This window comes from Nerophis lumbriciformis, linkage group LG19 (assembly GCF_033978685.3).
Source record: "Nerophis lumbriciformis linkage group LG19, RoL_Nlum_v2.1, whole genome shotgun sequence".
NCBI lineage: Eukaryota > Metazoa > Chordata > Actinopteri > Syngnathiformes > Syngnathidae > Nerophis > Nerophis lumbriciformis.
In genome coordinates this window covers 44719125-44734752 of record NC_084566.2, presented here as the reverse complement: position 1 = coordinate 44734752, position 15628 = coordinate 44719125, and the positions used below count along the sequence as shown (strand labels likewise).

Below are 15628 nucleotides of genomic sequence, written 5' to 3'. Positions count from 1 at the left end.
TATACTAATTGATCATAATAATTAATAATCAAATGTACTATATCATGATAAGAATTAATAATTAAATGTACAATGTTATGATAATAATTAATAATCAAATGTACTATGTTACCATGATAAGAATTAATAATCAATTGTACCATGTTATCATGATAATAATTAATAATTAAATGTACTATGTTATCATGATAAGAATGAATAATTAAATGTACTATGTTATCATGATAATAAAAATCAAATGTACTATGTTATCAGGATAATAATTAATAATTGAATGTACTATGTTATCATGATAATAATTAATAATTAAATGTACTATGTTATCATGATAATAATAATCAAATGTACTATGTTATCATGATAATAATTAATAATGAAATGTACTATGTTATCATGATAAGAATTAATAATTAAATGTACTATATTATCGTGATAATAATTAATAATCAATTGTACTGTTATCATGATAAGAATTAATAATCAAATGTACTATGTTATCATGATAATTAATAATCAAATGTACTATGTTATCATGATAATAATTAATAATCAATTGTACAATGTAAGGTTTTTTTTTTCAAAACCTTTATTATATATATATATATATATATATATATATATATATATATATATATATATATATTTATATATATCCTTTATATTCAACATTTACATACAATCATAGAAAAAATAATAATCAAAACAAGTACAACAACAGTACAGAACAGCACCAGGGGGTTGTAAACTCAATAAAGCAACTAAAGAAGAATGTAAAATATATACAAATATGTGTAAAGCCATAGACTCACACAAGTTCCGTAAATAATCCACATTGGAGCACAGCATCATAGTTTTTGCAGCTTTTTGGTTGTCAGAGGTAGAAAGCGTTTTAAAGTAAATTTCTAATTCTTTTTTAAAGGCACAAAAAACAGGTCGGGCATTGAGAAACTTACATTTATGAATATAAAACTTAGCCAATAGTATAATGAGGTTGCAAAGGCAAAATTCCTTTTCAAATGTTTTCTCATATTGTAATGTAAGGCTTTTCTCCACTTACCTTTACGGGTGTTGCAGCGTCATGGCGTCTGCTCCTCCTCACCTACTGAGGTCCTCAGTGGGAGATTGGGAACAAAAAGTACCAATGATTGTCACACAAAAGCTCGGTGTGGTGAGATTATCCTACGCATTTGACCCATCACCCTCAGCCCCTGAAACACACCTGAGTGCAGGTTGCAGGTGAGTGCAGATGAAGTAGCGATGAAGTACCTGCCGTGTGTGTGTGTGTGTGTGTGTGTGTGTGTGTGTGTGTTGTATTTGTGTGTCTGCTTGTATGCCAGATAGACCTGACTGATCACACATGAAGCTGAGCGCTTCACTGGCTGTGACCTGGATCTGTTGGGAGAATGGAGACCATGGTCCCAGGTGGTGATAAGGCCTAGTTAATATAAATAGTGGCCAATGAAGAAGCCCTCGTCAAAATGAGGTGAAGCAAAACCGGGAGGGTACGGAGGGAAAGTAATAGAAGTATTAGAAGAAGAACAAAAGTAGATTTCAGAGCCAATCAGAGCACACTTAGTCAATAATAACAACAAGAAGTAACAGATGATTGTTGATGAGATGTTTTTGACATGAAGTGTAGACTCCTGAACAAAATGACTGTACATACAGAAGTATCTCGGGTTTTGTTAATCGGACAAACACAGAATTGTAAAAAGCAGAAGCAATTATTACTTCAAGTAATAATGTAAATGCTAATAATCTGTTCCAGACACCCAAACTAGTGATGGGTCCGGCAACACCGATGCATCGGCGCATGCGTCGAGCTCATAGAGCAAAACCCTGTGTCGGTGCGCGTACCGCTTTTAGAAAGTCACGTGACCGATCATGAGCTGTTTTGGTCACGTGACCGATACGCGAACTGTGTCGCACTGACGCCTCCTCTGTGCCCTGTGAGCGGCTCTTTTCTACAGCCGGAGAAATAATAACTAAGAAGACAAAGCGTCTAAAATTGAATACGTTGGAAAAACTGTCTTTTTTTTTAAATAAAAATGTGTAAAAAAAATAAAAAATAATAACTTCCAGGTCCACAAGCATCCTCATTCACAACACGTTCTCTTAGTTTTCCATGTTATGATACATGTTCACATTATTTATTGACTGTATTTAAAAAAGACAACAAATATATTTTTATTTAAATGAAGTTATGAAATAATCCTAAATGAAATACAATGACTTGGTTTATATTATTGTATATACTAGGTCAGTGGTTCTCAACCTTTTTTCAGCAATGTACCCTCTGTGAATTTTCTTTTAATTCAAGTACCCCCTAATCAGAGCAAAGCATTTTTGGTTGAAAAAAAAAAAAAGATAAAGAAGTAAAATACAGCACTATGTCATCAGTTTCTGATTTATTAAATTGTATAACAGTGCAAAATATTGCTCATTTGTAGTGGTCTTTCTTGAACTATTTGGAAAAAAAGATATAAAAATAACTAAAAACTTGTTGAAAAATAAACAAGAGATTCAATTATGAATAAAGATTTCTACACATAGAAGTAATCATCAACTTAAAGTGCCCTCTTTGGGGATTGTATTAGAAATCCATCTGGATTCATCAACTTAATTCTAAACATTTCTTCACAAAAAAAAAAAATCTTTAACATCAATATTTATGGAACATGTCCACAAAAAATCTAGCTGTCAACACTGAATATTGCATTGTTGCATTTCTTTTCACAGTTCTTTTTGACAGACATTTTAGTGACAAACCTGAGCTTGTGCTTCACTGAGTTTATGAACTTACATTCATATTTTGTTGAAGTATTATTCAATAAATATATTTATAAAGGATTTTTGAATTGTTGCTATTTTTAAAATATTTTTTTTAAATCTCACGTACCCCTTGGCATACCTTCAAGTACCCCCAGGGGTACGCGTACCCCCATTTGAGAACCACTGTACTAGGTCATAAAATCAGTGTCAGTTGAGTCGGTCCATAGGTTGCCTGTAGGGATTTTTAATGTCCAGCAGATGTCAGTATTTAGTGACACAGTATCGACACAGTATCAATACAGTTTTGCAATGTGTCGAAACGCTTCATGACGCCTCATCAACCCATCACTAACCCAAACATATGAACAGAAAACACATTTAATTTGGAATACTTCAAGGTTTAGGTCAGGGGTGTCAAACGTGCGGCACGTGGGCCGTATCAGGCTGCCAAACGGGTTTAATCCTCAAAATGACTTTGCTAAGTATAAAAATATACTGCAATTTTTTTCACTAAAGTAACTGCCGTTCTAAATGTGTCTACTAGATGTCACAATAGCTATTGAGGTATGACCCACGTCACACTGTTGAAGTGTCAGCTGACTTTAAGCGATCTCTGGATTGGCTGCCTCGACTCCAGGTGCAAACAATCAGCTGCTCCTGTTGAGGCTGGCTGCACAATACCTTCTTTTATTGTAAATCATCCACTCAAAGGATTAAATAACCCAACGGTAAGATGCAAAAACTTAGCATGACCGTCATCTTTGTTATTGGGTATATTTTTTTGGTGTGTACCTGTTTGTTGTATGTTGAATATTGCTTATATGAAAGGAATGCTTCATTAGGAGAAGGCTAGGCTCTCCTCTGTGTGACGAGTCACAATATAATGTGTGTGTGTGTGTCACTGCCCCATATGCTTATCTGTTCCCTCAGCCGTACTCAGTCTGTCTGCTCGTCCAGGGAATGACACTCTCAGTCTCTCAAAAGATGAACACACAATTCAGTATTTAAATGAGAAAAACCACAATTCTGCTATGAAGTTGCAGGAAAGCAATATGAGAAATTGTGATTAAATGATACTGCCACCCAGTGCTGAAATGGCTGTATTGCAAGCTTGTCTTTATAACAGGTTGAGTAAGTGTTGATAAATTGAACAAAGGTTGTCAAAGTGAAGTACAGGGATCCTCTTCCTGGGGTGTGGCCTCTCTTCAGCAGCAGGAAGCATGAAGTGCTCTAAAACTTGCTGGTAGACGGCTGCGTTGACCCTGGATCTCAGGAAACAGAGTGGACCGACACCAGCAGATGACATGGCACCCCAAACCATCACTGATGGTGGAAACTTTACACTAGACTTCAGGCAACGTGGATCCTGTGCCTCTCCTGTCTTCCTCCAGACTCTGGGACCTCGATTTCCAAAGGAAATGCAAAATTTGCATGGTTGGGTGATGGTTTGGGGTGCCATGTCATCTGCTGGTGTCGGTCCACTCTGTTTCCTGAGATCCAGGGTCAACGCAGCCGTCTACCAGCAAGTTTTAGAGCACTTCATGCTTCCTGCTGCTGACCTGCTCTATGGAGATGGAGATTTCAAGTTCCAACAGGACTTGGCGCCTGCACACAGCGCAAAATCTACCCGTGCCTGGTTTACGGACCATGGTATTTCTGTTCTAAATTGGCCCGCCAACTCCCCTGACCTTAGCCCCGTAGAAAATCTGTGGGGTATTGTGAAAAGGAAGATGCAGAATGCCAGACCCAAAAACGCAGAAGAGTTGAAGGCCACTATCAGAGCAACCTGGGCTCTCATAACACCTGAGCAGTGCCAGAAACTCATCGACTCCATGCCACGCCGCATTAACGCAGTAATTGAGGCAAAAGGAGCTCCAACCAAGTATTGAGTATTGTACATGCTCATATTTTTCATTTTCATACTTTTCAGTTGGCCAACATTTCTAAAAATCCCTTTTTTGTATTAGCCTTAAGTAATATTCTAATTTTGTGACACACGGAATTTTGGATTTTCATTTGTTGCCACTTCAAATCATCAAAATTAAATGAAATAAACATTTGAATGCATCAGTCTGTGTGCAATGAATAAATATAATGTACAAGTTACACCTTTTGAATGCAATTACTGAAATAAATCAAGTTTTTCAAAATATTCTAATTTACTGGCTTTTACCTGTGTATATATGTATATATATATATATATACATACAGTATATATATATATATATATATATATATATATATATATATATATATATATATATATTACACCTTCTCATTCAATGTGTTTTCTATATTTTCATGACTATTTACATTGTAGATTGTCACATCAAAACTATGAATGAACACAGGTGGAGTTATGTACTTAACACAAAAAGGTGAAATAACTGAAAATATGTTTGATATTCTAGTTTCTTCAAAATAGCCACCCTTTGCTCTGATTACTGCTTTGTACACTCTTGGCATTCTCTCCATGAGCTTCAAGAGGTATTCACCTGAGGTGGGTTTCACTTCACAGGTGTGCTTGAAGCTCATGGAGAGAATGCCAAGAGTGTCATCTACAATGTAAATAGTCAGGAAAATAAAGAAAATGCATTAAATGAGGAGAAGATGTGTTCAAACTTTTGGTGTGTGTGTGTCTATATGTATGTATGTATGTATTTATGTATGTATGTATGTATGTATATATACATATATATATATTATACACACACACACACACACACACACACAGTCGTGGTCAGAACTTGACATCCACTTGTAAAGAACATCATGTCATGGCTGTCTTGAGTTTCCAATCATTTCTGCAACTCTTATTTTTTTGTGATGTAGTGATTGGAGCACATACTTGTTGCTCACAAAAAACATTCATGAAGTTTAGTTCTTTTCACTGCAATAAGACGCTTTTGGTAGCCATCCACATGCTTCTGCTTGAATTTTTGACCACAAAATTGCTGCAGTTCAGCCAAATTTGTTTGGTTTTCTGACATGGACTTGTTTCTTGATTTAGCCATTCCTTTACCACTTTTGAGGTGTGTTTGGGGTCATTGTCCTGTGGGAACACCCAACTGCGCCCAAGACCCAACCTCCGGGCTGATGATTTTAGCTTGTCCTGAACAATTTGGAGCTAATCCTCCTTTTTCATTGTCCCATTTAAAGCAGCAGTTCCATTGGCAGCAAAACAGGCCCAGAGCATAATACTACCACCACCATGCTTGACGGTAGGTCATGGTGTTCCTGGGATTAAAGGCCTCACCTTTTCTCCTCCAAACATTGCTGGGTATTGTAGCCAAACGGCTCCATTTTTGTTTCATCTGAAGGTCTTATCTCGGCAGCAAACTTTAGACGAGCCTTAAGGTGTGGCTTCTGGAGCAAGGTCTTCCTTCTTGCATGGTGGCCTCTCAGTCCATGGCCATGCAAAACAGGCTTGACTGTGGACACTGACACCTGTGTTCCAGCAGCTTCCAAGTCATTGCAGACCTGCTTTTTGCTGGTTCTCGGTTTAAATCCTGATCATCCTGACCAATTTTCTCTCAGCAGCAGGTGATAGCTTACGTTTTCTTCCTGATCGTGGCAGTGACAAAACTGTGCCATGCACTTTATACTTACTAACAATTGTCTGCGCAGTTGCTCTTGGGATCTTAAACTGCTTTGAAATGTCTCCAAGTGACTTTCCTGACTTGTTCAAGTCAATGATTTGTTTTTTTCAGATCTGCGCTGAGTTCCTTTGACTTTCCCATTGTGGCGTTTGTAAGCGAGTCTGATGACTGCATCACATGAGCCATATTTAAATGTGCTCAGAGAAGTCAACAATCATAATCACTCACATGAAGTTAAGAGGCCATGAAGCTCATTTGATTTGATTGTAACTTTTCTACATCACCAACATTGATCATGTATGTTGCTGTATGTATACTTTTGACCCTCACATTTTCAGTAGAGCCATAATAAATTCATAAAAGAAGCAAACTTCATGAATGTTTTTTGTGAGCAACAAGTATGTGCTCCAATCACTACATCACAAACAAATAAGAGTTGCAGAAAAGATTGTAAAGTCAAGACAGCCTTGACATGATGTTCTTTACAAGTGTATGTACACTTTTGACCACCACTGTATATATATATATATATATATATATATACGTATACGTGTGTGTGTGTGTGTGTGTGTGTGTGTGTGTGTGTGTGGATATACACATGCATAAATACACACATTTTTACACGGCAGAAGTGTCACAAAAGTCAGGTGTAAAAAGACAGCTAATAGAGGGTTCCTCCTTCACACACACACGTCTAAATACGCACATGTACACATTTTTTTAAACACACAATCAAAATACGGACAGACTGATATTTTTGTATACACAGAAAACTTAAAACACACACACGTGGCCCTGATTACACACACACAGATTGTTATACAGACACACATATTGTTAAACACACACAGATTGTTATACAGACACACATATTAGTACACACGTACGTAAATTGGATTACACACACACAGAGATTGTTATACGGACACACATTAGTACACACGTACGTGAATTGGATTACACACACAGATTGTTATACAGACACACATATTAGTACACACGTACGTGAATTGGATTACACACACACACACACAGATTGTTATACAGACACACATAGTACACGCGTACGTGAATTGGATTACACACACAGATTGTTATACAGACACACATTAGTGCACACGTACGTGAATTGGATTACACACACACACAGATTGTTATACAGACACACATTAGTGCACACGTACGTGAATTGGATTACACACACACACACACACACACACACACACAGATTGTTATACAGACACACATAGTACACACATATGTGAATTGGATTACACACACAGATTGTTATACAGACACACATTAGTACACACGTACGTGAATTGGATTACACACACACACACAGATTGTTATACAGACACACATAGTACACACGTACGTGAATTGGATTACACACACAGATTGTTATACAGACACACATTAGTGCACACGTACGTGAATTGGATTACACACACACACAGATTGTTATACAGACACACATTAGTGCACACGTACGTGAATTGAATTACACACACACAGATTGTTATACAGACACACATTAGTACACACGTACCTAAATTGGATTACACACACAGATTGTTATACAGACACACATTAGTACACACATACGTGAATTGGATTACACACACAGATTGTTATACAGACACACATTAGTACACACATACGTGAATTGGATTACACACACAGATTGTTATACAGACACACATTAGTACACACGTATGTGAATTGGATTACACACACACAGATTGTTATACGGACACACATTAGTACACACGTACGTGAATTGGATTACACACACACAGATTGTTATACAGACACACATATTAGTACACACGTACGTAAATTGGATTACACACACAGATTGTTACACAGACACACATATTAGTACACACGTACGTGAATTGGATTACACACACACAGAGATTGTTATACAAACACACATTAGTACACACGTACGTGAATTGGATTACACACACAGATTGTTATACAGACACACAATTAGTACACACGTACGTGAATTGGATTACACACACACACACAGATTGTTATACAGACACACATAGTACACACGTGCGTGAATTGGATTACACACACAGATTGTTATACAGACACACATATTAGTACACACGTACGTGAATTGGATTACACACACACACACACGGATTGTTATACAGACACACATAGTACACACGTACGTGAATTGGATTACACACACAGGTTGTTATACAGACACACATATTAGTACACATGTACGTGAATTGGATTACACACAGATTGTTATACAGACAAACATATTAGTACACATGTACGTGAATTGGATTACACACACACAGATTGTTATACAGACCCACACATTAGTACACACATACGTGAATTGGATTACACACTCACAGATGTTATACAGACCCACACATTAGTACACACGCACGTGAATTGGATTACACACACACAGATTGTTATACAGACCCACACATTAGTACACACATACGTGAATTGGATTACACACACACAGATTGTTATACAGACACACATGTAAGTACACATGTATGTGAATTGGATTACACACACACAGATTGTTATACAGACCCACACATTACTACACACATGCGTGAATTGGATTACACACACACAGATGTTATACAGACCCACACATTAGTACACACGCACGTGAATTGGATTACACACACACAGATTGTTATACAGACCCACACATTAGTACACACATACGTGAATTGGATTACACACACACAGATTGTTATACAGATACACATGTAAGTACACATGTATGTGAATTGGATTACACACACACAGATTGTTATACAGACACACATATTAGTACACACGTACGTGAATTGGATTACACACAGATTGTTATACAGACACACATAGGTACACATGTACGTGTATATACAATGTAACCCCTGGAATGTTGTACTGTCTGATAGTAACACATTCATACAAAGTAAAAGAATTGCTCAGTCACCCTCCATTTATCACGTCTGTTTGAGTGCATTGTCTAGCAAACGTACACACACACACACACACACACACACACACACACACACACACACACACACACGCACACACACACACACACGCACACACACACACAGTCTGCAGGCAGCAGGTGCTTACACTTTAGTTCTCTGGTGGTAGTACAGTACTGCACTACTTACACGTACAAAATACTAAACGGTTCAGCACCGTCTATCTAATCTTGCTGATTGTATTGTTCCGTCCAGAAATCTACGTTCTAAGAACGCTGGCTACGTAGTGATTTCCAGAGCCCAAAAAAGTCTGCAGGCTCTGGAGTGTTTTCTATTTTGGGCTCCCGTACTCTGGAATGTTCTACTAGCAAGAGTTTAAGATCCAAACATTTAGGTCCCACCTTAAAACTCATTTATTCTACAGGGGCGTCAGTCATTTCAGTTCAGGGGCAACATGGAAGGAAATCTAACATGAATGTTGATCCACTTGCATTCTTACGTCATTCAGGCTGATTGATGATATTTCAGTCATTTTTCTGGAGTGACTAAAAATATAATGTTGATATTTTTGCTGTCTTTGCTCCACTTATTGACAGAACTGGTGTTTAACTTCTATCAATGAACAAACTATTCACTCCATCCCTGCAAGCAACAATGTCAACAAAAGACCCCAGGATGGCTGTCACTCCAACACGAACATACCCTTTTAGTTTCCTGATGCTGCACACATAATACCAACATACCTGTGGAGGGGGGGCGTGGCCTGCGGGCCTGCCGCGTAGTGGGGTGTGTTAAAACTGGCCTCGAAGCCAGCAGCAGGTGAGTAGATTGCCCAGCTGGGACTTGTTATCTAACCACCTGTCACCTTTATTAGCAGCAGCCGGGGAGAGACATGTTTGAGTTGGAGTTGCTGGCAGGCAGAGAGGAGAGACCGTGGGGTGAGCAGGTAAGCATAAGGCTGCGGACACTCCCCAAATTACAAACCCCGTTTCCATATGAGTTGGGAAATTGTGTTAGATGTAAATATAAACGGAATACAATGATTTGCAAATCATTTTCAACCCATATTCAGTTGAATATGCTACAAAGACAACATATTTGATGTTCAAACTCATAAACATTTTTTTTTTTTTGCAAATAATCATTAACTTTAGAATTTGATGCCAGCAACACGTGACAAAGAAGTTGGGAAAGGTGGCAATAAATACTGATAAAGTTGAGGAATGCTCATCAAACACTTATTTGGAACATCCCACAGGTGTGCAGGCTAATTGGGAACAGGTGGGTGCTATGATTGGGTATAAAAACAGCTTCCCAAAAAATGCTCAGTCTCACAAGAAAGGATGGGGCGAGGTACACCCCTTTGTCCACAACTGCGTGAGCAAATAGTCAAACAGTTTAAGAACAACGTTTCTCAAAGTGCAATTGAAGAAATGTAGGGATTTCAACATCTACGCTCCATAATATCATCAAAAGGTTCAGAGAATCTGGAGAAATCACTCCACGTAAGCAGCATGGCCGGAAACCAACATTGAATGACCGTGACCTTCCATCCCTCAGACGGCACTGTATCAAAAACCAACATCAATCTCTAAAGGATATCACCACATGGGCTCAGGAACACTTCAGAAAACCACTGTCACTAAATACAGTTGGTCGCTACATCTGTAAGTGCAAGTTAAAGCTCTACTATGCAAAGCGAAAGCCATTTATCAACAACACCCAGAAACGCCGCCGGCTTCTCTGGGCCCGAGATCATCTAAGATGGACTCATGCAAAGTGGAAAAGTGTTCTGTGGTCTGACGAGTCCACATTTCAAATTGTTTTTGGAAGTATTCGACATCGTGTCATCCGGACCAAAGGGGAAGCGAACCATCCAGACTGTTATCGACGCAAAGTTCAAAAGCCAGCATGTGTGATGGTATGGGGGTGCATTAGTGCCCAAGACATGGGTAACTTACACATCTGTGAAGGCACCATTAATGCTGAAAGGTACATACAGGTTTTGGAACAACATATGCTGCCATCTAAGCGCCGTCTTTTTCATGGACGCCCCTGCTTATTTCAGCAAGACAATGCCAAGCCACATTCAGCACGTGTTACAACAGCGTGGCTTCGTAAAAAAAAGAGTGCGGGTACATCCTGGTCGCGTGCAGTCCAGACCTGTCTCCCATCGAAAATGTGTGGCGCATTATGAAGCGTAAAATACGACAGCGGAGAACCCGGACTGTTGAACGACTGAAGCTCTACATAAAGCAAGAATGGGAAAGAATTCCACACCACCTTAACTTCAACAATTAGTTTCCTCAGTTCCCAATCGTTTATTGAGTGTTGTTAAAAGAAAAGGTGATGTAACACAGTGGTGAACATGCCCTTTCCCAACTTCTTTGTCACGTGTTGCAGCCATGAAATTCTAAGTTAATTATTATTTGCAAAAAAAAAATAAAGTTTATGAGTTTGAACATCAAATATGTTGTCTTTGTAGCATATTCACCTGAATATGGGTTGAAAATGATTTGCAAATCATTGTATTCCGTTTATATTTACATCTAACACAATTTCCCAAATCATATGGAAACGGGGTTTGTATAATAAACACCGCCCAGTCAACTACTAGTAACATCACTATGAGCCCGTTGACATTCTAGAAACATTCGCGGCATCTCAGCTCGCTTGCAGTCCTTGAGGTGAAGGCTCATTAGCTTTTAAGCGTAACGTTAGCTCATTGTGCGGTGTGTGCACGTGCGCGTGTGTGTGTGTGTGTGTGTGTGTGTGTTACGGACAGCAAAGCCCTGCCTGTCTGAGAGAAAGACAAGCATTATTGACCTACAGTTAACAACTAAGTTATTTCACTCTACCTTTTTCTGTGTTGATTGAGCTGTGTTGAAGCAGCAAAAAAGGACATTATGTTAAATGGAGAGTTTCTGTCTCTGATAGTTGATATAATAATGTAACTGCATTATAAAGTCTACATGAAGTCCATGGTGTTCAGGGATGAAAAGTCTCTCCTATTGCTATTGTACTATTTTTTCAGTTATAGTTACATTAATAATTAGTAATGTAGCAGCCTCGTTTTGAATGACGTGGTCCCTGCTATCACATGTTGATAAAAAATATAACATTTACATAATAAAAATCAACTACAGGCTTCCCAAATGCTGTAATAAATTAAGCATGAGTTTTTAACAATTTTAACTCTTTTTTTTCAAACGCTTATTGCAAACACTTACTTACAGTAAGTCATTAATTTGACTTAAGTCATTTTTTTGTCATTATTTTGGCTTAATAAGTCGTTATTTTGTCATATTTTTGACTTACTAAATTACTAAGTCAAAATATTGACTTACTAAGTCATAATAATGACATACTTAATATCTCAGGTAACTAGGACTGTTTTGTGTATTGTTTCCACTTTACGGAAAAAAATATCGAGATATATATAGTATATCGGCATTCAGCATATGGAGCGGAAAACACAACCAAAAATTGTAGGCTTCCTCACGTGACGAAGCCGGCCTACTTCATCACAGTCTGTAGTCTATTCCCCCCCCCCCAGACTGTGGTGGCAGCGATTAGATGGAGACGTGATGGCGACAGGTTGAGTTACGCTGTTCCTTATGACCACCCACCCCCTTCCCCCTGGAGTGACACCACCTTAACTAACACATTTTCTGGGGGAAACACTGTAATACCAACATACCCTTCCATGTTTCCTGATAATGCACACATAATACCAACATACCCTTCCACGTTTCCTGATACTACACACATAATACCTACATACCCTTCCATGTTTCCTGATACTGCACACATAATACCCACATACCCTTCCACGTTTCCTGATACTGCACACATAATAAGCTGCTGTTTGCATTGTTCGTTCTAAAGCATGTTTTTGTGTTGCAGTGTTGGAGTCCTCCCAGCAGCTGAAGTCATGTGCATGAAGAGGAAGGCAGCAGCAGTGTGCAGCTGTGTGTGTGTGTGTGTGTGTGTGTGTGTGTGTGTGTGTGAGGCGGCTCCACAGCAGCAGAGGGAGGGGAGGGGAGTGCAGGGGAGGGGCCGTGTAGCCAGAGCTGGGCATACATTCACCGGGAAGCATCGTAGCCACGAGCCAGCTTCCACCGGGACAACGAGATGGTCGCGATGCAGGCGTCCCCTAATGTGTGTCCTTCGGAGTGGATCTGCTGTCTGGACAAGAGGTGGGTGAAACTCGGTCCACGCGGGAAGGATGGTAGGGTTCTCGCCACCACTCCCTCCTCCTCCTCCTCCACCCCCCCGGGCCTGATTCATTCAACCGCGTCAGCGTGATTGATCACAACCGGCGATGTCTGCATGTGCAGTGTGAGGGTGCGATGCAAGGCAGTGTTTAAATGCTGCTTAGCCTGCATGTTGCACGTCTGCAGGGATGGTCAAGGTGGATTTCTATTCCACATGTTGGGTTATTCCATACAGAGGTGGCGCTGTGTTGGTGCTCACTGCACTGCACACCTTGGAGGATGTATTGTTTCAGTGTCTGTGGAATCATCTTTTAAACACTCCATGTTAGGGCTTCTTTAATATTGTTTATTATTCAATCATGCCATAATGCTCCTTAATCATTCTATAGTTGCAATTAAGGTGGAGGGAAAACAACTTAGCTGCTGCTGTGCCCTAATCCCTGGAGTGTGTATATATGAAACAATGAGAGGCATGCACCCTACAGCTGCACACCCACACATTCAGCACACACCTCACGATGACACATCCTCACGTTACCATTAGCAACGTGAGCCATGGTCACCTGTGTGGAAGATGTAGCATTCACCGAGAGGGGTGGCTGACTCCGTTAGTGTCACAATGTCTGTGCGGACAAAATCGGGCATTCGCGCCGCTGCTTTGTTGCAGCAAAAACAAGACATTTCCCTGAAGAGAAGACAGCCCTGAATATCTCTCTGGTGGTGCATGAAATAACAACTGCAATATAAACAAATATTCCTTAGCTGCCTGATAATGGTATGATGGCTCTTCTTCAATCATCTGAAACTTGGTGTCACAACTCCGCCTGTGTGGTGTGCTAACTTGCCCTACGAGGCTGCACGTCACCATATGGCATACTTGCCAACCCTCCCGGATTTTCCGGGAGACTCCCGAAATTCAGCGCCTCTCCCGAAAACCTCCCGGGACAAATTTTCTCCTAAAAATCTCCCGAAATTCAGGCGGAGCTGGAGGCCACGCCCCCTCCAGCTCCATGCGGACCTGAGTCCGCTTTCCCACAATATAAAGAACGTCTACAGTAAAGCAGTCCGTCTGCCGTAAACAGCAATGTTGTGACACTCTTAAACAGGACAATACTGCCATCTAGTGCATTTGATGAAAGCACTTTTGTGCGTGCCACACAGCAATGCATCATCAGAGAGGGTGTTCAGCATGGTTAGAAAGATAGTGACAGAGAATAGAACAAGGATGGACAATTCAACCCTTAACTCAACAATGAGTAGATGAGTGTTATGTGTGTGTATATGTGTAAATAAATGAACACTGAAATTCAAGTATTTCTTTTATTTATATATATATGAAATACTTGACTTGGTGAATTCTAGCTGTAAATATACTCCTCCCCTCTTAACCACGCCCCCGCCCCAACCACGACCCCCGCACCCAGCCCCCACCTCACAAAATTGGAGGTCTCAAGGTTGGCAAGTATGCCATATGGTGTGTGTGAGTGACAGGGAGAAAAGCTTCGACTTAAGGAGTCGTTTGGCGTCACTTGTTGCTTTGCATCTCTTCTGTTTGCCTCAATACCATACTTAACAAGCAAACTAACATTTGTATTCAAACTGCACTCAGAGCCGCAACTAACGATTATTTTAATAGTCGACTAGTCAGCGATTTTTTGGGGGGCGAATTAGTCAACTAGTTAAAGGATTACTGCTCATGATCTGCTGTACACGTTTGAGTTTGACATTGAGCCTCCCGCTTGATTTTAAAACCTTTTACAGTACATTCAACAGTGAACTTGCATTACTGAGAAACAAGTGTTTTGTACTTTATTCCACAAAGTATATAACCACAGTGAAAAATAAGTCTTGTAAACTTGATGTTCAGTAAAAAATATTTGTACTGTTAGGGTTTTAGCTGGCTGCAATCGTTTCCTTAATTGTAAAAACATTGCTGGCGGTCTGTCAATTAAAATGTTATTGAGTTGACTAGTTGACAAAAACACATTTTATGTATGAATTTCCCCCCCCGTAACCCCAAAAGGGACAAGCGGTAGGAAATGGATGGATGGAT

At 39.5% G+C, this 15628-nt stretch overlaps 1 protein-coding gene across 3 annotated transcripts in view; it reads left to right on the top strand.

Annotated features, from left to right (window-relative positions):
- The first annotated feature begins 13399 nt into the window (after positions 1–13399).
- Positions 13400–15628, top strand: part of LOC133618398 (rap guanine nucleotide exchange factor 4-like) — a 78978-nt gene continuing 76749 nt past the window's right edge. For 2 of the 3 annotated variants that reach the window (XR_009817298.1, XR_009817299.1), the window contains exon 1: positions 13400–13557. Coding sequence is in view for 1 of the 3 variants with exons in the window: in XM_061978723.1 (XP_061834707.1) it covers positions 13493–13557 (65 nt within the window). In the remaining 2 variants the exon portion in view is untranslated. The remainder of the gene's footprint in view (positions 13558–15628) is intronic. The other variant, XM_061978723.1, reaches the window with a different exon arrangement.